This window comes from Phacochoerus africanus, chromosome 12 (assembly GCF_016906955.1).
Source record: "Phacochoerus africanus isolate WHEZ1 chromosome 12, ROS_Pafr_v1, whole genome shotgun sequence".
In the NCBI taxonomy this organism is placed as follows: Eukaryota; Metazoa; Chordata; class Mammalia; order Artiodactyla; family Suidae; genus Phacochoerus; species Phacochoerus africanus.
This window is the reverse complement of record NC_062555.1, coordinates 23,259,653-23,283,946: the sequence shown is the minus strand read 5'-3', so window position 1 is coordinate 23,283,946 and position 24,294 is coordinate 23,259,653. Positions and strand designations below refer to the sequence as shown.

The 24,294-nt window shown below is 48.5% G+C and overlaps 1 protein-coding gene across 1 annotated transcript in view; it reads right to left on the bottom strand.

Annotated features, from left to right (window-relative positions):
* Positions 1–23,709, bottom strand: part of KIF26B (kinesin family member 26B) — a 507,916-nt gene extending 484,207 nt beyond the window's left edge. The window contains exons 1-2 of the mRNA XM_047754531.1: positions 22,576–23,709; positions 21,398–21,799 (exon numbers count right to left, since the gene is read on the bottom strand). Coding sequence (XP_047610487.1) covers positions 21,398–21,799; positions 22,576–22,638 — 465 coding nt within the window. The 5' untranslated portion in view covers positions 22,639–23,709. The remainder of the gene's footprint in view (positions 1–21,397; positions 21,800–22,575) is intronic.
* Positions 23,710–24,294: the final 585 nt, after the last annotated feature.

The window sequence follows — 24,294 nt, the reverse complement described above, 5'->3', positions numbered from 1 at the left end:
AGTGAGGATGCTGAGACACCTAACCTCACAGAGTTTTCCCATCTATAAAGTGCGGACAGTAACCGTACCCCAGTCCCAGGGTGGTTGTGAGGCTTCAATGTGATATTGCACTTAATGCGCTTAGGAGCACCAGATGGTTAGATCAACAAATGTTACCGGGAGTTCCTGTCGTGGCACGGTGGAAACGAATCTGACTAGTACCCATGAGGACAAGGGTTCGATCCCTGGCCTCGCTCAGTGGGTTAAGGATCCATCGTTGCCGTGAGCTGTAGTGTAGGTCACAGACGCGGCTCACGTCTGGCGTTGCTGTGGCTGTGGTGTAGGCTGGCAGCTGCAGCTCTGATTCGACCCCTAGCCTGAGAACCTCCATATGCCTCGGGTGCGGCTCTAAAAGACAAAAGACCAAAAAAAAATGTTACCACGTTTGCCCCAAAGGAGTCCTTGCTGGACCTCCTCCCTGATCAGCAGACACCTTGTCCTCACAACACAACTTTGTGACACAGTTTATACTGCCGTGTGTGTTGCTGGGGGAGGGGGGGGTGAAATTCGCAATACGTAAAACTTACCATTTTAAGCATTTTTTAAGTATCCAGTTCAGTGGCATTAAGCACATTCTTACGGTGATGGAATTGTCACCACCATCCATCTCCAGGACTTTTTCATCTTCCCAAACTGAAACTCCTTACTCATTAAGTAACACTCTCCATTCTTCCTTCCCTGCCATGGCAAACACGATTGACTCCATGACCTTGGCAACTCTAGGTATCTTATGTAAATGGAATTTGTCCTTTTGCTTTTTGCTTTTTTTTTTTTTTTTTTTGCTTCTTAGGCTGCACCTGAAACATATGGAGGTTCCCAGGCTAGGGGTCGAATCAGAGCTGCAGCTGCTGGCCTACGCCACAGCCACAGCAACCCAGGATCTGAGCCATGCCTGTGACCTACACCACAGCTCATGGCAATGCCAGATCCTTAACCCACTGAACAAGGTCAGGGATCGAACCCCGTGTCCTCGTGGATCCTAATCAGGGCCATTACCGTTGAGCCACAACGGGAACTCCCTGATATGTCTTTTTGTAATTAGCTTATTTCACTTAGCAGAATGTCCTCAAGGTTCCTCCCTGCTGTAGCATGTCAGAGTTTCCTTCCTTTGGAAGGCTGAATAATATTTCATAGTGTGTACACACCACATTTCTGTGAATCCATTCATCTGTTGATGGACACTTGGGTTGCTGTTATGAATATTGTTGTCAAGAATGCGGGTGTTATACTGCTGTCTTGATGTAGTACCTGGTGTCATCATTTGGTGTTTTTTGTTTTTGTTGTTGTTTTTTGCCTTTTAGGGCTGCACCCGGGGCATACGGAGATTCCCAGGCTAAGGGGCTAATCGGAGCATAGCTACCAGCCACAGCCACAGCAACACGGGATCCGAATCATGTCTGCAACCTACACCACAGCTCATGGCAATGCCGGGTCTTTAACCCATTGAGTAAGGCCAGGGATCGAACCCGCAACTTCATGGTTCCTAGTCAGTTTTGTTTCTGCTGTGCCAAGACGGGAACTCCATCATTTGTTAAAACTAGAATACAGGAGTTCCCGTTGTGGCTCAGTGGATTAAGAACCCAACGTAGTGTCCATGGAGGATACAGGTTCAATCCCTGGCCTCTCTCAGTGGGTTAAGGATCCAGCGTCACTGTGAGCCGTGGTGTAGGTTGTAGACACGGCTCAGATCTGGCGTTGCGGTGGCTGTGACACAGGCTGGCAGCTGCAGCTCTGATTTGACCCCTAGCCTGGGAACTTCCATGTGCTGCTCTAAAAAGCCAACATGAAAAAGAAAAAAAAGAAAAAGCCTCCTGCTTTCCTTGTTACTCTACACTGAATGACTTGAAACCAGCTTCCTGCACTTCTCTCACTCCTAATGGAGGCAGTTCCAAGCCTTTACAAGGAGAGGATTTATCCTTCCAGACCCTTCTCCGTCCTCGATATGATCATGTGTCACCACCTCGCCCACCAGGCAGCAGAGGCCAAGTGGCATCAACTGAGCAGGATCAATTATCGGGTGGAGAGAGAGCCTCAGTCTGCAGGGCCAGTGTCGGGAAGTAGCCCCAAGCTGCCCCTCAGCTGAGTTCTGACGGAGCCGATGCCTCGTCCCTGAAACCCGGGACCCCATCCAGGCACCCAGTGGGCATCCCCACCTTTTCTTCCTCCGCCAGACGAGAAATGGATGCAACCGCATTCAATTCAGCAAAAACAAGGACTATCAACTAACAAGAAGTTCAAGTCCCTCTAAACTGGCCAACCCACAAATCTTAGATCTACTCTGGTAAAGGAGCTGCTCGCACTCTGATTCCTACAGCTTTCGCTGGAGGCCCTGGCAATGGGTCGGCAACCCTGCCACTGCCCGGTAGTAACCCCGGCACCCCCTAATGTCCCCACACACCTCCACCATCCCCTCCTGTCCCTTCCCTCATCCCCCGTAATGTTCTCATTACCCAGCAGTGGAAAGGAGATCATTTTTCCAAAAGGCCAGAACTATTTGGAGAGTTCGTGTATTCACAAAAATAATTACTATCTACTGGGTAAAATTACTAAGATGTGATGACTGTGCTCCCAGGGTTTAGAGTCAAGGAGATGCACGTGGCAGACATAAATCCTACTAGAGCCTGACAGAGCATCAGGAGCCCCAGGTTTTCTGGGCAAGCCTCCTAAACCTTTCCCTGGTGCTGCACTCACCTTCCTGACCACCATAAAGGGGCCTTATGGAGACTCGCTAACAAGGACGCATTCTCCATACAAAAAAGTAAATCAGCACAAGCCTCTCCCACAAAGGCACCTGCAACCAGCAACTTCCTTCCCAGTGGCTGCTTCACACAGGAAGCAGAGAGCTGATTAGGCGCATGAAAACCATGCCTTTGTATTTACACTCACCACCCTGACTGCAAAAAGGGCTCATAAAGCCATCATTAGCAGACTCCCAGCTCCCAGCCCGCCAGACAGCTTAGCCATCCTTCTGTGCTGAATGCACACCCCACTTTATTAGCTGCCTTGACCTCCAATAAAAGCTTCGCCGAACAGTGTCTGAGACGTGAGACAGGATGTCTACCATGCCATCAACTCATAAGCTTCCTGCAGGGCTCCTGCCAAGTGTGCACACGGGCGTGCATGTACACACACACACACAGCCCCGTTAGAAAGACTTCTCATTAGAAAGTTTCACAAATAAGTACATGAGCACACTGGGGGGAACGAACAAGAGGAGGAAAAAAAGGATATGGTGTCTGAGAGCATCATCGAGGAAGACACGGAGCGGATGCGCGGGGCTGCAGGATGCTGCGTTACGGCTCCCTTAGTGCGCATGCACCGAAGGAGAAGGGCGGGGTAACGAGTGGCTTTCCTGCCGCTCTTCTGCTCCAAGCCCGCTCCCACCACACCTGCCCAGAAGGCCTCATGGGCTCTGCAAGGCCAAATGAAGTCCCACTTTTAATGTCTGTGCGCCCTGAACGGTGTTCAGAAGACAACACAAATATACGTGATGGTAGGTGAAAAAAAGAGCTGGGGAAACTTTTCACAGAAAGCAGTTTCAAGAGGCCACCTAAGCTAGTGCTAAAGATGAAAAATAAAACAGATAATGACTGAATGGGCTTCAGTGACTCAGCATCAGCCACCTACCAGCTCCTTTGCAGACCACAGCGTCCAAATGACAGGACTTCTACACCCCCGTGGTGGGCAGGTGGCTGTGCAGACCTAGGTTACTGGTCTGCCTAACCATGGCCTTGCCTAAACAATTGAAGGAGAAATCAAGGGGGCAAAGGTATTCCTAAAATTTGAAGCACGGAATTTTTTTTTTTTGTCTTTTTGTTGTTGTTGTTGTTGCTATTTCTTGGGCCGCTCCCGCGGCATATGGAGGTTCCCAGGCCAGGGGTTGAATCGGAGCTGTAGCCACCGGCCTACACCAGAGCCACAGCAATGCGGGATCCGAGCCACATCTGCAACCTACACCACAGCTCATGGCAACGCCGGATCGTTAACCCACTGAGCAAGGCCAGGGACCGAACCCGCAACCTCATGGTTCCTAGTCGGATTCGTTAACCACTGCGCCACAAAGGGAACTCCAGAAGCATGGAATTTTTTTAAGAATGATGACCAAAATGTTTGGAGTTCTAATGTTTCTATACTACCACCCAGGGAGAATGCCCCCGAGGTATTTCTAAATCCTAATCAGTACAGCAGGGGTTTTTTTAAGGGGAGGATGAACTATAAGCAGTCTCTCTTTCTATGGCAATACTCTTTCTCTGACATCCCCTACCAAATTGAGCTTATAAAACCAAGCGTCCTTTGGTTTGCCCAAGTTCATTTCTGCCTCCACACAGAGAAGACAGTAAACAGCTTCATTAAGAAACAAGGAAGAGGAGTTCCCATCGTGGCGCAGTGGTTAACGAATCCAACTAGGAACCATGAGGTGGCGGGTTCGGTCCCTGCCCTTGCTCAGTGGGTTAACGATCCGGCATTGCCGTGAGCTGTGGTGTAGGTTGCAGACGCGGCTCGGATCCTGCGTTGCTGTGGCTCTGGCGTAGGCCGGGGGCTACAGCTCCAATTGGACCCCTGGCCTGGGAACCTCCATATGCCGTGGGAGCGGCCCAAAGAAATAGCAAAAAGACAAAAATAAATAAATAAATAAATAAACACACACACTAACAACAACAGAAAGCACAAAAAAAAAAAAAAGAAACAAGGAAGAATCTTGTTGGTCAATTCATGATCCAAATTCCAAAGGCAGAAACATCAACCATGGCAGTGCCAGCGCATACCTTCACCGGGATGGCACACAAGGGGGGACCCGCCTTGGCTGGCTGAGTGGGAGGCTCACGGGTGTGGCAACCCACCGAACAGCTTTGGGCTCCAGGGTCCAGCCAGAAATCCATCTAGGACTTGGACAAGCACATGCCTATAGAACTGGGGGACACGGACTGGACTCCATAAAGTCTGAGGGCTTCTCTCCAGCTCCAGAGACTCACAGGTTTGGAAGGAGTTTAGAGACCACCCACTCCACGGAATCCAGCCCAAGCTGACTAGGTGACGCTGCCAAGGCCACAGCTAATTAGTGCCAGAGGCGGGACGGCACTTCAGCACTGGGGACTGCAGACAGCCTCCAATGTCTAACAGCTCCCCAGCTTTTATCTTGTGTTTCTTTCACCCGTCTTTTGTCCTTTCTCCTTCTCCTCCCATCTATCTTATTCCTCTCATTCCATCCTTTCCCCCAGCCCTCAGCCCCCTACTTGGCTTGGTGGACAGAAGTGATGCTTCAGTTCACAGCTGTGGGTCCACAGGGAAGACCTTCAATGCCACCTCCTAATCAGCAATGCTCAGAATCAAGACATCTTTCTACCAAGAGACACACAACTGGGAGTTCCCATCGCGGTGCAGCAGAAACGAATCCAACTAGGAACCATGAGGTTGCAGGTTCGATCCCTGGCCTCGTTCAGCAGGTTAGGGATCCGGCATTGCCATGAGCTGTGGTGTAGGTCGAAGACACAGCTTGGATCCTGCGTTGCTGTGACTGCGGTGTAGACGGGCAGCTGCAGCTCCAACTCGACCCCTAGCCTGGGAACCGCCATGTGCCACGGCTGTGGCTGTAAAAAGAAAGAGAGAGAGAGAAAACAATGGTGGTTACTAATGGTTTGCCTGAATTCGACTAAATTTTCTTTACAGCTCTAGTTAGCGCAATAGCTTCTGGTTGTCCGTGGTGGTGGTTTCTAATCAGTTAATAACTAAATCTCCTATTGCTGCATGAAACCACCAGTTAGATGGAATGGGGAGCAGGGAAGCAGTGATTACACCTCTAAAGAAAGGAAGCACTATAAATAAGACGACCGTGTTGCATGGGAAAGTGGAGCTGCTCATCACTGCTAATTAAAAGATGGAATTACTTCACAGAAAAATCTCAAGCTCTATAAATTCCTCTGTTATCTTAGGAAAAAAATCCTGAGTTAGCAATTACAAATCCCAGACATCAGTCGGATTAAAGAATTACTCAGCGTTTACCTTTGTCACCCCTGCGGTGGCAAAGGGGACTGAAATGTAGTATTTGCAGTGCACGCTTGAAAAACAGAGCCACTTTGTGTATAAGAAGTATCAGAGATTTTAAAGCCATGCTGTGTGGAAAGCTAAAACGTTTAACAAGGACTTGTGGTCAGCAAAAACACTGAGCTTAAACTGCATTAAATAGAAAAGATGAGTTAAGAAAAGAACTAGTCCTTCGGCTGTAACCTAGTCTCTAACACTTAAGATATATTTAGATAGAGTTCTGCTTATCAATAAGAACTAACTCTACCCCCAGAGCCTTCTGAAATGTTTACCTACAGAGCAGCCTAGGAATATGGGCTCTTTTCTATTATAAGAGTTTACAAAAACGCTCTCCACTCCGGTCGGCCCCCCAGCTCTGAGAGGTGACATATGTGCAGGAAATACTGCTGGGTGGGGGAGGGTATCTTTAGTTCCAGACTTCTCCGCAGAGTCTGGACGGCATCGACGTGATAGGATCAACAACGTATAACCCCAAAGAAAACTGTCTGAGAAAGATAAAACTGGATCGGGAGGCAGATAAGCCCAAATTCCTGGGCTGCGCGGAGCTGCCCATCGCAGGCGCATGCGCCGCTGTCACCAGGCTTGTCCCCTCTCCCTCCCTCGCGGACCGAGTAGGCAGGGATCGTCCCTGGAGGGGGCATCTGAGAGGAGCCGGGCTTAAAGGGGCGATTTCCGTCTGTGCCAGGGAATCTCCATCCATCTTTGCGGCATCTCAACCAAAAGGAGAAGCTCTTCTCATCCACGGAACTCTCCTAAATGATCCAAGCAGCCTCCCCACACGAGAGAGAATAAGGGAGAGGCTTTATCCCCTCGGAGGTGAAGAAATGGGAAAGGAGATGAGCTGAATGGTTCCAGGTCCCCTGACAACTGCTTTTCCACTTTGGTGTCTGATCACTGGCAAAAGGAAAAAGAAAGTGATAGAGCCAAAGGAAGACAGAAAAAGGAAGGAGAGGAAGAGAAAAAGGAGGAAGGAAATGGAGAGAGAGGAAAGGAAGGAAGAAGCCACTTCCTGTGGAAAGTCATTGGGATAAAATGAAAGTGATGGTCGCCGGGGAGGGGCCAGGGGAATCATCTCACAGTTGCCCCAGCTCCTCCCAACAACCGTGGCGGGGCCCCAACATTGCCCCCATCCTCAAGGTGAGAAGGACCAGGTTCAGAAAGGCTAAGGGACTTGCCCAAGGTCACACACTAGTGATGCAGCCTGGTTTTGCACCCAGGTTTACTGACCTGGATCTTCATTTTTAAGGTCCTAAGAGCCTCAGAAAGAGCCCAAGAGTCTCTCTTAACCTCTTGGTGTCCTCAACAGCTCTGATCTGCCTCAGATGTCCTCGTATCTCCAGCACTCTGGATGCACTTTCATTGCCTGCCTTTCTCCAGGGTGCCAGAAACGTCTAACAAAGATCCCCAACGACCTCCTGTTTCTTCAGTGGAAACCTCAGTCCTACCTCCTTGATCTTTCCAGGTCTCTGACCTTTTTATCACCTCTGCCTTCTGAAGCTCACCCCTCCCGGAGTTCCCATGATACCCCTCCTCCTATTCTCCTCCTCCTCCTCGGCTGGCCTCTCCTGGATTGGTCTTCCTGGCTCCTCAGGCTGTCTGTCCATTTGATGGCAGTGGGTCCCACAGCTCCACGCTTCACGATCTGTCCCTCTCTGCACATCCTCCGTGAAGTGCTTACCCCATCTGTGGATTCCACCACCTTCTTCGTGCTGACACTTCCCAGATCCATGGCTCTAGCTCTGAAACCAATCTAGAGCCTTACCTGGACCCCACTGGCACCTTCCACTTCAAGCTCCACAAAGCCCAAACCAATTTTTTTTTTTTTTTGGTCTCTTTAGGGCCGCACCTTAGCATGTGGAAGTTCCCAGGCTAGGGGTCCAGAGCTGTAGCGGCCAGCCTACACCACAGCCACAAGCAATACGGGATCTGAGCCGCACCTGCGACCTGCAGCACAGCTTGCAGCAATGCCAGATTCTTAACCCACTGAGCGAGGCCTATGTCCTCACGGATACTAGCCAGGCTCGTTACCGCTCGCTCAGCCATGGCAGGAACTCCCCAAACCAATTTTAGTTATCACAGCCATCCCTGGAAATCAGATCTACAAAAACAAACAAGCGGCCTATATGCTCCATCTCAGTGAATGGCAGCACCACCCACATACCTGCCCCAGCCAGAGATCTGAAAGAAGGCCTCATCTTCCCCCTCTCCCTCCTGCCCCGCTGCTCAGCTGCCATCTGTCACAGGTTTTCCATGTACAAGATCTGTCAGGTGCAGGCTCCCGCTTCATTCCCACTGCTACTGCCTTAGTTGGGTCTGCACCACCTTTCACCAGGCCACTGCGACATCACCCTTCCAATTCATCTTCCTTCTTAAATGAATATGTGATCATTTCACTCCCTACCTGAAAGCCCTTCTATGGCTGCCCACGGCCGATAGGATTATTCTCAGACTCATTAGCCTGCAAGGCTTTTCAGCCTCTCCCTGCCGACTCCCCAGCCTGTCCCTCACCCACGCACACACTGTGTTACACCAGGGATACTGAGTCCGAATAACCTCCTTGTGCCTTGGGTTGACCACTCCCTCTGCCTCGAATGCTGATGCTTCACCATGTTCGCTCGCTAAGCTACTCCCCCTTCCAAAACCAGCTCGAGCCCCGCCTCTCCGTGCTCCCTAGCAGCCTCTGCAGCCCATGGCCTGACATGGAATACGCTGCACCTTTAATTATTTGGTTCCTTGTCTGTCTCTAATGCTAGACTGGGAGTTGCTCCAGGGTGGGAATTAGTCTTTTTCACATCTTGGTTATAACGTGGCAGAGAACTGTGACTGGTACATGAGTGGGAATCAAAAATGCTTACGGCGGAGTTTCCGTCGTGGTGCAGTGGTTAACGAATCTGACTAAGAACCATGAGGTTGCGGGTTTGATCCCTGGCCTTGCTCAGTGGGTTAGGGATCCTGCGTTGCCATGAGCTGTGGTGTAGGTTGCAGGCGCGGCTTGGATCCTGTGTTGCTGTGGTTGTGGTGTAGGCTGGCGGCTACAGCTCAGATTAGACCCCTAGCCTGGCAACCTCCATATGCCGAGGGTGCATCCCTAGAAAAAGACAAAAAAAAAAATGCTTATGGCGACAACTGAAACGAACACATTATAAATCAACAATACTTCTTTAAAAAGGCTATGGAGAAAGATATACCATGCTCGTGGATTGGAAGAGTTAATATTATCAAAATGGCTATACTACCCAAGGCAATCTACAGATTCAATGCAATCCATATCAAATTACCAAGGACATTTTTCACAGAACTTGAACAAAATACTTTAAAGCTTGTTTGGAAGCACAACAGACCCACGATAGACAAAAACATCCCGAAAAAGAAAAATGGAGCTGGAGGAATCAGGCACCTGAACTTCAGACTACACTACAAAGCAACAATCATCAAAACCATATGGTGCTGGTACAAAGACAGAAATAGAGATCAGTGGAACAGGATAGAAAGCCCAAAATTAAACCCATGCACCTACAGCCAACTCATCTATGACAAAGGAGGCAAGGATATACAATGGAGAAAGGACAGCTTGTTCAATAAGTGGTGCTGGCAAAACTGGACAGCCACATGAAAAAGAATGAAATGAGAACACTCCCTAACACCATACACAAAAGTAAACTCCAAATGGATTCAAGACCTAGATATGAGACCAGACACTATAAAACTCCTAGAGGAAAACATAGGCCAGACACTCTCTGACATAAACGACAGCAACATCTTCTCAGATCCACTTCCTAGAGTAATGACAATAAAAACAAAAATAAACAAATGGGACCTACTCAAACTTCAAAGTTTCTGCACAGCAAAGGAAACCCTAAACAACACAAAAAGACAACCCACAGAATGGGAGAAAATCTTTGCTAGTGAATCGACTGACAAGGGATTCATCTCCAAAATTTACAAACACCTTCTGCAGCTCCATATCAAAAAAACAAACAACCCTGTCAAAAAATGGGCAGAAGATCTAAACAGACAATTCTCCAAAGAAGACATTCAGATGGCCAAGAAACACATGAAAAGATGTTCAACATCACTCATTATTAGAGAAATGCCAATCAAAACCACGATGAGGTACCACCTTACATCCGCCAGAACGGCCATCATCAAAACGTCTACAAACAATAAGTGCTGGAGAGGGTGTGCAGAAAAAGGAACCCTATGACACTGTTGGTGGGATTGTAAATTGGTGCAACCACTGTGGAAAGCAGTATGGAGATGCCTCAGAAAACTAAACATAGAACTACCATTGGATCCAGCAATCCCATGCCTGGGCATCTATCCAGAGAAAACCATGACTCACAAAGACACATGTACTCCGATGTTCATTGCAGCACTCTTTGCAATAGCCAAGACATGTCCATCAACAGAGGAGTGGATCAAGAAGATGTGGTACATATACACAATGGAATATGACTCAGCTATTAAAAGGAACGAAATCCCAGCATTTTTATCAACATGGATGGACCTAGAAATTATGATGCTAAGTGAAGTCAGCCATACGATGAGACACCAACATCAAATGCTTTCACTAACATGTGGAATCTGAAATAAGGACAGACTGAACTTCTTTGCAGAACAGATGCTGACTCACAGACATTGAAAAACTTACGGTCTTCAGAGGAGACAGTTTCGGGGGGTGGGAGGATGTGCTTGGGTTGTGGGATGGAAATCCTGTGAAATCAGATTGTTATGATCATTATACAACCACAGTTGTGATAAATTCATTTGAGTAATAAAAAAAAAGTGAATGAAAAAAAAAAAAAGAAGGAGTTCCCGTCGTGGCGCAGTGGTTAACGAATCCGACTAGGAACCATGAGGTTGCGGGTTCGGTCCCTGCCCTTGCTCAGTGGGTTAACGATCCGGCATTGCCGTGAGCTGTGGTGTAGGTCGCAGATGTGGCTCGGATCCCACGTTGCTGTGGCTCTGGCGTAGGCCGGCGGCTGCAGCTCCGATTCGACCCCTAGCCTGGGAACCTCCATATGCCGCGGGAGTGGCCCAAGAAATGGCAAAAAGACAAAAAAAAAAGGAAAGAAAAGAAAAGAAACAGTGTGCCCCCTTTGAAATAAATAAATAAATAAAGTGATCTGTTGAAATTCAAAAAAAAAAGGCTATGGAGAAGTTCCCATCATGGCTCATGGCTCAGCGGTTAACAAACACGACTAGTATCCATGAGGACATGGGTTCCATCCCCGGCCTCGCTCAGTGGGTTAAAGGATCAGGGATTGGCATGAGCTGTGGTGTAAGTCACAGACAAAGCTCGGATCTGACGTGGCTGTGGTGTGGACTGGCAGCTACAGGTCCAATTCGACCCTAGCCTGGGAACTTCCATATGCTGTGGGTGCGGCCCTAAAAAGACAAGAAAAATTTTAAAATGAAAAATAAATAACAATAAAAATGCTGATGGCTATGAATATGAAAGCAAAAGTAATAAATATTAGTAAACTGAATCTAGCGGCATATTTAAAAAATACACTGTGACCAAGTAGAATTTATTATGGGAATGCAAGGATGGTTCATTATTAGGAAATTAACAATAATTTGCAGTATTAACAGATCTAAGGAGAAAAACCATACGATCATCTCCCTAAATGCTGAAAAGACCTTTGGCAAAATGTAACACGCATTCCTAATTAAAAACACTGAACAGTAAAGTCTGAAGTTGGGAAGCCTGACTCCATCAGCTCTGTTTTTCTTTCTCAAGACTGTTTTGGCTATTTGGTGTCTTTTGTATTTCCATACAAATTTAAAATTTTTTGGCTCTAGTTCTGTGAAAAATGCCATTGGTAGTTAATAGGGATTGCACTGAATCTATAGATGGCATTGGGTAGTAAAGTCATTTGAAAATGTTGATTCTTCCCATCCAAGCACACGGTATATCTTTCCATCTGTTTGTGTCATCTTCAGTTTCCTTCATCAGTGTCTTATAGCTTTCAGGGTACAGGTATTTTGCCTCTTTAGGTAGGTTTATTCAAAAAGATACACACACCCCAATGTTCACTGTAACACTATTTACAATAGCCAAAACATGGAAGCAACCTAAATTCCATCAAAAGAGGAATGAATAAATTAGATGTGGTTCATATATACAATGGAATATTACTCAGCCATAAAAAAGAATGAAATAATGCCATTTGCACAACATGGATGGACTTAGAGATGATCATACTAAGTGAAGTGAGCCAAAGAAAAATATCATATGAGATCACTAGTATATGAAATCTAATAAAAATGATACAAAAAAAACTTACAAAACAGAAACAGACTCAAAGATTTTGAAACCAAATTTGTGGTTACCAAATGGGAAACATGGGGTAAAGAATAAATTAGCGGGTTGGGATTGACATATACACAATACTATATATGAAACAAATGGACAAGGACCCACTGAACAGCACAAGGTAATCAACTCGATACTATGTAATAACCTATATAGAAAAAGAGTCTGAAAAGGAATGGATGTATGTATAACTGACTTACTTTGTTGTACACCTGAAATTAACACAACTTTGTAAGCCAACTATATACTCCAATAAAATTAAAAACAAATCAAAACAAACAAACAAACAAAAAAACAGAGTTCCCATTGTGGCGAAGTGGAAACGAATCCGACTAGGAACCATGAGGTTTCGAGTTGGATCCCTGGCCTCGTTCAGCGGGTTAAGGATCTGGCGTTGCTATGAGCTGTGGTGTAGGTCAAAGACGCGGCTCGGATCTGGCATTGCTGTTGCTGTGGCTGTGGTGTAGGCCAGAGCCTACAGCTCCAATTTGACCCCTATCCTGGGAACCTCCATATGCCACGGCTGCAGCCCTAAACAGACAAAAACAAACAAACAAAAACCCACTAAATAAAATAGGAATTGATGGATACTTTCCTTAACTTTAAAAACAGCAGAGAAGAGTGATATCTCCATTTGCAGAGTACCAATTCAGAAACTAATATATTAATAGAATTGAATAAAGTAATAAGATATAAAATTAATAAAATATTCTTCTTATATGTCAACAATTATCAATTCGAAGAGATAATGGAGGTGAAAGGCTCATTTATAACAGCGACAAAAGATACAGTATCTAAAAAAAATTAACAAGAAAGATGCAAAGCCTATAAGAGAAAAACCTTTAAAATCACTGAAAAGTAGAGGTGTTCAAATGAAAAGGTATTCCATGCTCTTGGGGAAAATTCAAAGTCCTAAAAAGGCCAACTATTCCCCATGTCAGTGTATAAACTTAACATAGTCCCGATTTTTTAAAAAAATGTATATATAGAGTTAGGCAAATTGACTCTAAAATTCATATGAGAAAACAATCAGGAAGACCAACCAGGAAACCACTAGAAAATAAAGGCATTCTTTGGGCGGCAGAGAGGCAACTTTACCAAACAGTGAAACATGCTACAAAGTTTCACTAACTAAAATAGTATGGAATTGGTACATGAAAAGACAGGTAAACGGGACATAACAGAAGGTCCAGAAAAAGACCCCAGTAAAACTGGCCTATGATAATGGTTATTCCAAATCAAAGAGGGAAAGACGGATGTTTCATTATTTTTTTATTTTTTATTGTTTTGGCCATACCTGCAGCCTATGGAAGTTCCCAGGCCAGGGATCAAACCTGAGCCACTGCAGTGACAACACCAGGTACTTAACCCGCTGCACCACCAGGGAACTCCAAGATGGGTGTTTTAATAAAGCATTTGGGGACAATTGGATAGATGTCTAGAAAAAAGATAAAATTGATCTATACCTTTCATTGCACATCAAAATAACCTCCCAATGGATCAGAGGTATAACTATTGAAAAGGAAACGTTATCAATATTTTTTTTAAAAAATAGGTGAATTCCTTTAAAACCTGGAAAAGATGGACAGACAAGCTTTCTAACCATAATTCAAAACCGGATTTTCTTAGCTGGGTTCTAGAGCATGCCAAAGGCGATGGTGAGCAGGATGATGGGTACGAACTGATTTACTCTTTTGCTAAATATTTTTCAAAAGCAATTTAGGAAGAGACATGTATTTCCAGTCCTTTTGCACCAACGCAAATATACTTTAATATACTTCTGACTGGTGCCTGTGAGTACGAAAGGTCAACGGGAGCCCATTCTAGACGATGCTTCTACGCCAGAGTAAGACCACACGGGAGATTTCTGGGCCGGAGGAAAGAAAGATTGTTGTCATCAGCCTGTGACTCAAGATCGTGGTCAAAAGGAAATTAGTTATGTATTCCTGAAAAAAGACTGGGAACCCTCACAGACACCAGCCACTTTGCAGCCTCTGCTGGCTTGGAGCTGAGTCTGGCAGCCACGCTGAGGGTCCAGCTGAAGCCGGCATCCTCAGGAGGTCCCCACGGGGGCCCCTGGGCAGGGCTTTTTACAAAGGGCTGCCAAGAGAGTCAACCGAGTGAACATAAATACAAGGAAGTTCCTTTTCCCCTCCCAGTACATTGCAGATGAGAAACTACTCCGCTCAGGATCCTGACCCCCTTTTTCCTCCCACCCGCACCCCCCCCCCAGCCTGACAGTGAAGACACCAGTAAAAATAATCACAACCTCGTCCCTCAAACCAGGGTCTCCCACTCGGGCGCTTACACTAACAGTGGGACAGCATCAATGACCTCGAGGCAGGAGCACGCTTGGATTTCTCTGGTCCTTACGTCTTCCTTCCTGCTTCCTTTGGGGACCTGAACCACGTCAATCACCTGGAACTCCACGGTAAAGAAATCAAGTTCTTCTCCATTTTGCTATCTGAGGTTTATGTATTTAGGTATACATATATACATAAATATACACGTATATGTATATATGTATTATATATTTACATGCATGTTATATATACCCATGCATATGTATATAAATATACATGTGTGTATAGACATGCACATGCATATACATACATGTATACATAGAAATGCATGTGTATATAAATATACATACATGTATACACATACATATATATCTGTGTGTACATATATGAGACTTACATTTTTACATATACATGTGTGTGCACGTATGTCTGTGTGTGCGTATCTCAGCACAGTGTCTAGCACGAAGGACGGTAACTGCTGGCCATTTATACTCATCGTTATGGCCATCGCCCATTACTATGCGCTGATGAATGGTTCAATCTGTGATCCAATGCCAAAGAGCAACTGATGCTGCCTATTTTATTGACTTAATCCTTCCAAAGGCTGACAAATTAGCAGCCTCAGTCATTTAAAAATCACATTTCTAATGCAATAATCCTATCTGCAATGAGTGTGGGAGAAGTTACTATGGGCCGGGGATTTTTACAACGGGAATAAAATCACTATAAAAACTGACCATGGTGGTTCACAATTAAAAGTCTGGTACAGTAAGATGCCAGTATTCCATAGCTTGCCAAGGCTTAAAGAAGAGATTACTGCTCACGGTGTATCTACTGGGAATGTTTTTATAATCCCTAGAACATTTCAGAATTTTTTTTTAAGATAGCAAGGGTCATCCCTCTTATTTATGTGTCTTTTTAGGGCCGCACCCACAGCATATGGAGGTTCCCAGGCTAGGAGTTGAATCAGAGCCACAGCTGCCAGCCTACACCACAGCCAAAGCCACGCCAGATCCAAGTGCATCTGTGACCTACACCACAGTTCATGGTAACGCCGGATCCTTAACCCACTGAGCAAGGCCAGGGATCGAACCCACATCCTCATGGATACAAGTCAGGTTGTTACCAGTGCGCCATGACGGGAACTTCCCAGAACTGTTTTAATGATAAATGCTACAGGACCTTTTCATTACTGATATCATCTATTAGTTGATCCCTTATCTAAAATACACTTCGAATGGAAAAGATTCAAATGAAGCTTTCTGAAAACAGCCACGCATTCTTAGACGATTTCAGATAGAATTGTCTCAATTATTAATTCAAATTCAATTACTTGAAATTCAGCATCTATTCATAAAGAGTCTTACATTGGCTTCTAGGGGACCTTTTAAACGGAGTTATTTCTGGAACTAGGAAAATACACGAAAAAATATATATTGTATATATGTGCGTGTGCACACACATATGTGTGTGTGTGTGTGTATATATATATATATATATATATATATATATGCATTATATATATATACACCCAAGTCTAGACTTACTTGGGCCCTGGCTATTTAGAGTCCATGTTTGGTGTTCTTAAACCCCTCTGACACATTCCTTTCTTTCATCTCTCTGCTTTCTGGCCATTCTTCTCAGTATATCTGGTTAATCTTCCTCATATTTGGGGGTATAAATGGACCCAGAGTATGTGACCAGGGAAAATTCAACTAGGAATGTAGTTCTGGACTGTTTTTTTTTTTTTTTAACACAAAAGAAGATTTTCTTTTATTGAAATGACTTGGATTGAAAAGATTTTCTTGGAGTTCCTGTCGTGGCGCAGTGGTTAACGAATCCGACTGGGAACCATGAGGTTGCGAGTTCGGTCCCTGGCCTTGCTCAGTGGGTTAACGATCCGGCGTTGCCGTGAGCTGTGGTGTAGTTCGCAGACATGGTTCGGATCCCACGTTGCTGTGGCTCTGGCGTAGGCCAGTGGCTACAGCTCCGGTTCGACCCCTAGCCTGGGAACCTCTATATGCCGCGGGAGCGGCCCAAAGAAATAGCAAAAAGACCAAAAAAAAAAAAAAAGATTTTCTTTTTATGGAAATGAGCAGATGTCTGATAACCTTTTGCCAACCTGGAACATTTCTCCTTACTCCCGGGAATTCTTTGGGGCTGCTGTTTCACAGGGCTGACACCGTCCATGGAACAGTTTCTGTCCCAGAGAGCTAAATGATCTAGGAGAGCCCCAAAATGGGAGATTCGTTCCCTGGCCCCTATTTCTGGCTCGGTGCCTCGACTGTGTATAAAACAGGAAGGATGCTCTTGCCCATGGACGGGCAATGGTTTTATATTTACACACTGGAACACGGCCGTAGGCAAAAGGCCCGATTTCACTTCCAGTCCCAGCACTTTACAAAGCCACATTTGTCGTCGTATCTGACCACTTCTACTTACCAGCCCTAGAAAAGAAATGATAGAAACGCAGTCAGAACCTTTTTTACCGACGGAAGGAATAAAAGTCAATTTGAGGTGCTGACAATCAGCCACCAGGCAAAAATCTTGACTCACTCGGGTCAATCTGCTATTTGAAAGGAAGGACCCAGAGGACCACTAGGAGTTACTGGAGCTCACAGGTACCCCTTGTGCATTTCCAGAGCCTGTTTTTCTCCCCAAATCTGCATCTACTCTTTATCTCTTTCCGGAAACCCCAAACTCCATGCATGGAAAACAAAACCCACTTTCACCTTTCTCTCTGAGCACCTCCCCCAACCATCTGCATCTCCTCCCATTTCCAGTCTGGGGTGTGGGGGGGGGCACCGGGGGGGGGGAGCGGAAACAGTTAACGCTACCCCCAACCACCTGGTTACCTAAGCTAGAAACCCCCAAGTTCATGTCACCTTCTGCCAAGAAGCCTCACTCTCCAGGGGACGTGACTAATACTGAGAATACTCGGGACAGAGTGGTCACTCCTCGGGCCACCAGAGCCACTGTCGAACTCCTAGGACCAGCCTGACAGTCCCGCATGGGCTCACCAGGACTTCACCACCCCTCCTTCCCCAACTGTCCCAGAGACAAAACCGGGGGGATTCAACAGGGCTTACTAACCCCCGATGGGCACAGAGTGAGACTCCACATGGCAGTATGGTATTTCGGAAATATGCTGACAAAATCAGAATCTGAGAGTGGATAAGGCTTTGTAAGAAAACCCCTAAATTCTGTAAAACATAAATCCTGCAGAATCTTGTCTAGTTAATAATAATCAACCTACATGTCTTTCTCTAAAGATGAAAAGCACTTTTCAAACCTTCTCGAAAATAATGTTTATGACAGGCTAACAGTCTGATCTATTTTTTTCCTTACTGAATTTAAGGGGAATGTTAAAAACACAGAGAAATACTAATATACTCAGCGTCACAAAATAAATGGTAGAGAAAGAACTAAAGCCAAATGTAATAATGAGGTTCCGAAGGTGCTATTCTGCCTTAGACTTCTATCTTTTTTTTTGGGGGGGGGGATATCTTTATAGGGCTGCACCTAGAGCATATAGGAGTTCTCAGGCTAGGGGTCAAATTGGAGTTGCAGCTGTCAGCCTACACCACAGTCACAGCAACACCAGATCCAAGCCACGTCTTCAACCTACACCACAGCTCATGGCAACGCCAGATTCTTAACCCACTGACCAAGGCCAGGGATCGAACTGGCATCCTCGTGGATTCTAGTCGGGACTGTTATCGCTGAGCCACAACAGGAACCCTTGCCTTGGACTTTTAAATGCCCACCTGGGAGATTCTTAGTACCGCACCGTAGATCGTGACATTCTCTGTAAGAGTCCCCCGCTACCGTTAAGCATCGTAAGTGAATTACAAAGATATTTTTGCTAATTACCCCTCAAAAACATGTTTTTATCTTCCAGACCCTTCCTCTTCCAGGTGAACTACATGTTGGAGTCACAATGACATATCTTGTTCAAATGCAGCTTCATGCCTTCTGTGCCTGAGGGCTACTGAGGTCCACAGTTTGCTCACAGATGTGGCTCTGGGAAGAAGCAAGGCCCTGCGTGGAGTTACATGCCCCCCCCCCATCCTTGGTGCTGGAGGGACAGGACATTTGATTGGTTACAATGTTGCAGCCTTTAAAGGTATAATGGAAACATTACCTAATCTGAGGGTACCAATGCCTAAAAAAGAAAAACACATCCTAAACTTATTGTTCCCACAGGCAGATACAGTGTTTGTAATGAAAGTCATGGCCCCGTCTGTCATGTCTAACCATGAAGTCATTCAAGTGACCCTTTTGAGTTTTTTCTTTTTTGGCCACCCCTGGCCAAGAATCGAACCACAGCAGCAACCTACGCACGACGCAGCAGCTGTGACAACACAGGATCTTTAACCCACTGTGCCGAACTAGGGCTTGAACCTGTGTCGCAGCACTCCAGAGACACCACTGATCCCGTGATGCCGCAGCGGGAATGCCTCACGCGTGTTTCTGACTAAATCTGGTGCTCTCCCCTGCACCAAATGTCATGTTTCACGGTGCTACATCACATCTCAAACTCCAGGCAGATTCGTGTGAGGGCTTAAAGTGACCCTATGTGACTGTCCCCAAGATGGACAGCTCTTCTCTGAATGTGCCTGGATCACCGTACGTTGGCTGCAGCGCATTGCGGTTCCTCGGGAGTCAAAGCATCTTCTGGAGCCATCACTCTGACAATGGAATCAGTGTCCCAGCATCACTTTTATTTTATCAAGTAAATAAAATAGGCAAATTATATCAAACTGCCTCCTACAGCCCGGTGAATGAATTTTCCAGGCTGCTTCAACAAAACCAAAGCACTACTTTGTCACATGACTTCCAAAACATGATGGACTCGTTTAAGTTTCAACATGTGTTTCTTTTCCTGTAGACTTCCTCCCCCCCCCCCCCCTTTTCATGAAAAGGGTATATTTTAATTTACCTCTGCACACAAGGGGCATTCAACAACACAAAGAAGCTATTGTAAGAACAGGTCAGCAAGAATGTTCTAGAATAACTTGGTAGGCTGCAACTTATCAGGATTGCCAAAAATTGGATGTTCTATCTTTAAGAACCAAGATTCCCCCAAATTTATCAGATGATTGAGTCTGCTTATACAGGCTTACAGCACCCCACGCTCTTCCTCTGTAGCAGTCACCAAAAACGGAAAGAAATTATAAATTGTGCGTTGTGTGGTTCAAGTCTGTATCCCGTTAGAATACAAGCTCCACGTGGACGAGGATTATATGCACCTGTTATTTCACTGCTGTGCCCGACACTATTGCTGAATGCAGTAGAGAATCCAAGAATATTGATAAATGCTCAAAAGAGTGGATAAATCTGTGAGTGAAGAGACAGTATCAAATTGGAGGCTAGAGCATGCTAGGGTGATCCAAGCTTTTAGAGTCCCTGAGATTTATTCTTGGGGGGGGGGGGGGGTCCTGAAAGATTATCAAACTGCAAAAACGGCGCACTGACAACAATCCACAGGTTAATGATTCCTGAGATAAATTCGGGATTCATAAAACCAGTCTCTTGGCGGCGGCAATTTTCCACATTTAAAATTTTACCACTTCTGTGGGTATTTGTTTAATTTAACCCCGGGCCTACAAAAATATCAATGTGTGTGTGTGTTTGGATTAACAGAAATGGCAAGCAGATGTAGTTACTCCTCAACTCCACAACTCAGAATCACAACATCTCATTTCAAAACACGCAGAAACGCCACTGAAATCGGAAAATGCCACTGAACAGTGTCAGAATTCTCCGCTGCAATGCGCGCCGTTTTCTGGATATTTCCTTCTCGCCCCTGATAAAGCCTCTTTGAAGTACAAGAGTAAATATTATCATTTGATAGTACTTGGGCCCAACAGTGCAAATACAATTGCATTGTATTACCCTCTGCGGGCTCCAAACACACACAACGCTGGCAGGGTTGCTAGGGACGAACCAAGGTGCTCAGTCCTGGAACAGGCCAGGTGGTGGCCCCGCTCCCAGGAGCGAGACACCCCTTAACCTTCCTCAGACAGACACCCAGAGGTTAAGGGGCAATGCTGGCTTTCGGAATATGTGTTTCTGTCTTGGCGGTCCTGGGAAGGAAAGACCATAAACAAGCAGTGGGAAAAGCCAACAGCTAAACAGCAGCCTGCTTTACCAGTCCCCCCATTTTTGTAAAGGATCACGGACGCAGGTGGGAAGGAAAAAACCGAACGTGGCGGCAGAAAGGAAAGAAGCCCAGTAGCTGGTGTCAGCATGTCCCCGGCCTGCCAAGCGGCAAAGATCTGAGGACGCGGGGAAAGGGGGTCTCCGTCTGGGGGGCGGGGAGAAAGGCAGCACCGCGTGGGTCCAAAGGGGCGGCCCGGCGCGTACAGGGGGGCACAGAAAGGGTACTCTGAGGGGTGGAGGGCGACAGGACCAATAACCTGGAGCCGCCCGGGTGGACGGCGAGGCCTGGAACCTCCGACGCAGCATCCAAGCTCTGCGCCCAAGGGCAGCCTGGCGGGGGAGATGCGCGGGGTGGCTCCCGGGGCGGGATGCCCCAGCCGAGCCAGCGCCCCCTACGGGGCGGAGCAGCGCGCAGCGCCTCGGGTCCCCCACCCCAGACGGCGGCGGCGGCGAGGCGCCCAACCGTTGCGCGGCCGCCAAGGTCCTCGGCCGCTGCCCCGCCGCCCGCCCTGCCCCCTCCGGCGCTCACCTTGCCCGGGAAGGGCCCGGGGAGGAGCAGCTTCAGAGCCTGCCTCTTCAGCTCCACCAGGCGGGCGTTGCAATTCTCGCACCAGACGCCGCGGTCCGAGCCGGGGGAGGAGCCGCCGCCGCTGCCCGAGCCCGGGGAGCCGGTGCCGAAACCCGGCGAGCCGCCCAGGGAGCCGGGAGAGCTGGTGCCAATGCCCGGGGAGGCGGGGCCCGGGGAGCCCGTGAAGGAGCTCGGGGACGAGGTGCCCGAGCCGGGGGACGGGGTCCCGGACGAGCCGAGCGCCGAGCCCGCGCCCTCGGGGGTGGGCCGGCTCCCGGCGCGCGACTCCTCGTAGGCTTTCCGGTACCAGCTCTCGGGGGAAAAGGGCGCCGCGGGCTTGGTGGGCGAGCCGACTTCATTCACCTGCGGGGGAGACACGCGGGTGTCAGGGGCCGTAGGGGGCTGGGCTCCGGCGCCCCGACCCAGGGCCGCCCTCTCGCCGGCAGCAGGATCTGCGCGTTCCGCGCCTTCGGGTCCGCTCGGAGCCCTGCGACCAAAACTGCCTCCACCTGTCTGGTTAATTGCCTTTAAGTGAATCCCCGCCGCCCAGGTGCTCCCGGGCGCTGGGATCAGGAGGAGAGGGACTCACTCGCTCATGGGTTTTCAATGGTTTCTGCAGGAGAGCCCACCAGATTCAGCTCCCCGCGCTTTTGAACCCGGCACTCAGCCCAGCAGGAGCCCACGTTTAAGATCCTGTAAGATGCTGGGGTGGGGATCGGTGGGGGGGGTGACTTCTGGATTTGTATTCATTCAGGATACAGCCCTCCTGATCCTGAAGGTAAAATGAAAGGTTCTCCTGGCCCCGGGAAAACGATCCCTAAGAACGACAGAGAATTCATGCAAAACCCTCTCATTCAGCTTAACTCTCCTTGGACGTGCAGGAATGCTGCAAAAGTTAGGGATGTGGGAAAGGGAAAGAACGAGAAGGCTGCAAAAATTCCGAGGGCAAGGGGAGCATGCCGGCGTCCTCGCGGGCAGACCCGCCTCCGCGTGCACGCCGGGAGGGCCGGGCCGAGGCGCCTCTGCAGCGGGAGGAGAGCCCCCGACCGCCCTGCCCTGGCCGCTCGTCACCCAGGAAGGGGGACTCGGGCTGGGATGAGGCAGATAACGCGTCTCCGCCTTATACCGTCAAAACTTACCCCGTATTTCTTGCCCCTGGTGGAGACTGCAAGCCTCTCTTTATTCCCAGCTACCGAATTCATGGTGGCTTTTCCAGAAGCGAGGGTCTAAATGTTCCACCAACGCTACATCCAAAAGGTCCTCCAACCCAGAAGGGTGCCCAGTCGTCGCGGTCTGTCTCTTGGCCCTCGAGTCAAGATTTCTTGGGGGCGGGGAGGGATAAAAGCAGATGGACCCAAGAAGTAACAACACTAATTTGCAGAAGGGTTGGAGTGCCTGGTTTATTCTTCTCTTCAAATAATGCTCTTCCTCCTCTTCTGCCTCCTCCGGTCTCACACGTTGTCTTTTCACGGTCACATCCAGATAACTGGCATTTCCTTAGCCTAGTGAGTCCTTTTCCTCCACGACGAAAAAGAAGAGCACAATCGGGGCACACAGCAGCTGCACAGGAGATGGGCGAGCCCCCGTCTCGTCTTCGCGGGCGAGCAGGCTATGGGAACTTGTCTCCTTCGCGGAGCTTGGTAACTGAGTTCAAAGAAATTCTCCCAAAATATAAAGATCCAGATGGGGAGGAGCCTCGGCGCGTCCAGGAGCCAATATCCGCCGGCTCGTTTTGCCTGACAGTTGCGCGAGGGCAGAGAGGGGCGCGGCGTGGCCCGGCTGCCGTCCGTGGTCAGGGAGCGCGTGTGCGCCGGGGCGCAGCGCGGAGACTCACCAACAGCGGCCCCGCCGGGGAGCCAGCCGCCTGGCTGCCGCCGCCACGCCGGCCGGGATCCATTTTATGCTGCGGCGCTCCTGCCTGACATTGCGAGGCGAAGAGCCGGGGGAGGAGGGGTTGTAAATCTTGCCGGCTGGGGGGGAAGTTGCTGGTGAGCCGGGGTCCAGGGCTCTAATGAAACAGTACTGCATGGAGCTGGGGGCAGCGCAGAGCGAGCGCGACGGGACAGAAATGCACCCGAGCCTCCCCGCCCCCAAGTTCTTTCTCTTCCTGGCAAGGCTTGCAGTTCTGCCTTTGAAACGCCGTGCAAGAGGGATTGAGTCACAAACAAGTCCACAAATATGCCGGGTCCTCCCCCCGCCCTTTGTTCTCCTAGACCTGCCCTGCAAACCTTTTCTGGAATTGCCCTACCAAGCCCGGCCGGCCAGGGGACCACCCTCCCAAGTGCAGCGGGAAAATGGGGCCTTCGCCCCCCGCCCGCTCGCGCCCCCGGTGTGCGCGTGCCTGGCCAGCCGCCCAGGGCTGGGATGCGCGAGCCCGGGGTGCAAGCGGGCTGCTGCTGACCAGGGAAACTGAGGGACTAGCCACGCTGCATACGCGCAGCACGGACGGCGCGGGCCTGAAAGGGGGTGTGAGCGAGCTGGCCTTGGCCTCGCCTTGGCCCCGGGGTCCGCTCGGCCCTCCTCTTCTCGTCTTCCAGCGCGCAGGGGCCGGGAGCACACGGTCGTAGCCCTTCTCGGTCCCTCCTTGGCCCCCGGCGCAGCGCCCCGAGAGCAAGAAGCCAGCATACGCCCGGCTCCACATAGAGCTGCTCCAGGGTGTCATTTTTCATCCCTGGAGGACATTTCTTCTGGTGAGCCGGCAGGTCTGTTTTGTTGTGACCTTTAATTAACACCCCGCGAGACGCCTCTTGAAGCACGGCCGGGTGCGGGGATCACGTGAGGTTGTAATGGCATCTCTGCGCCAGCCAGAGACCAGGCCGAGGGGGTAGGCGAGGGCGCAAAGGACGCTTGGGGCTTTC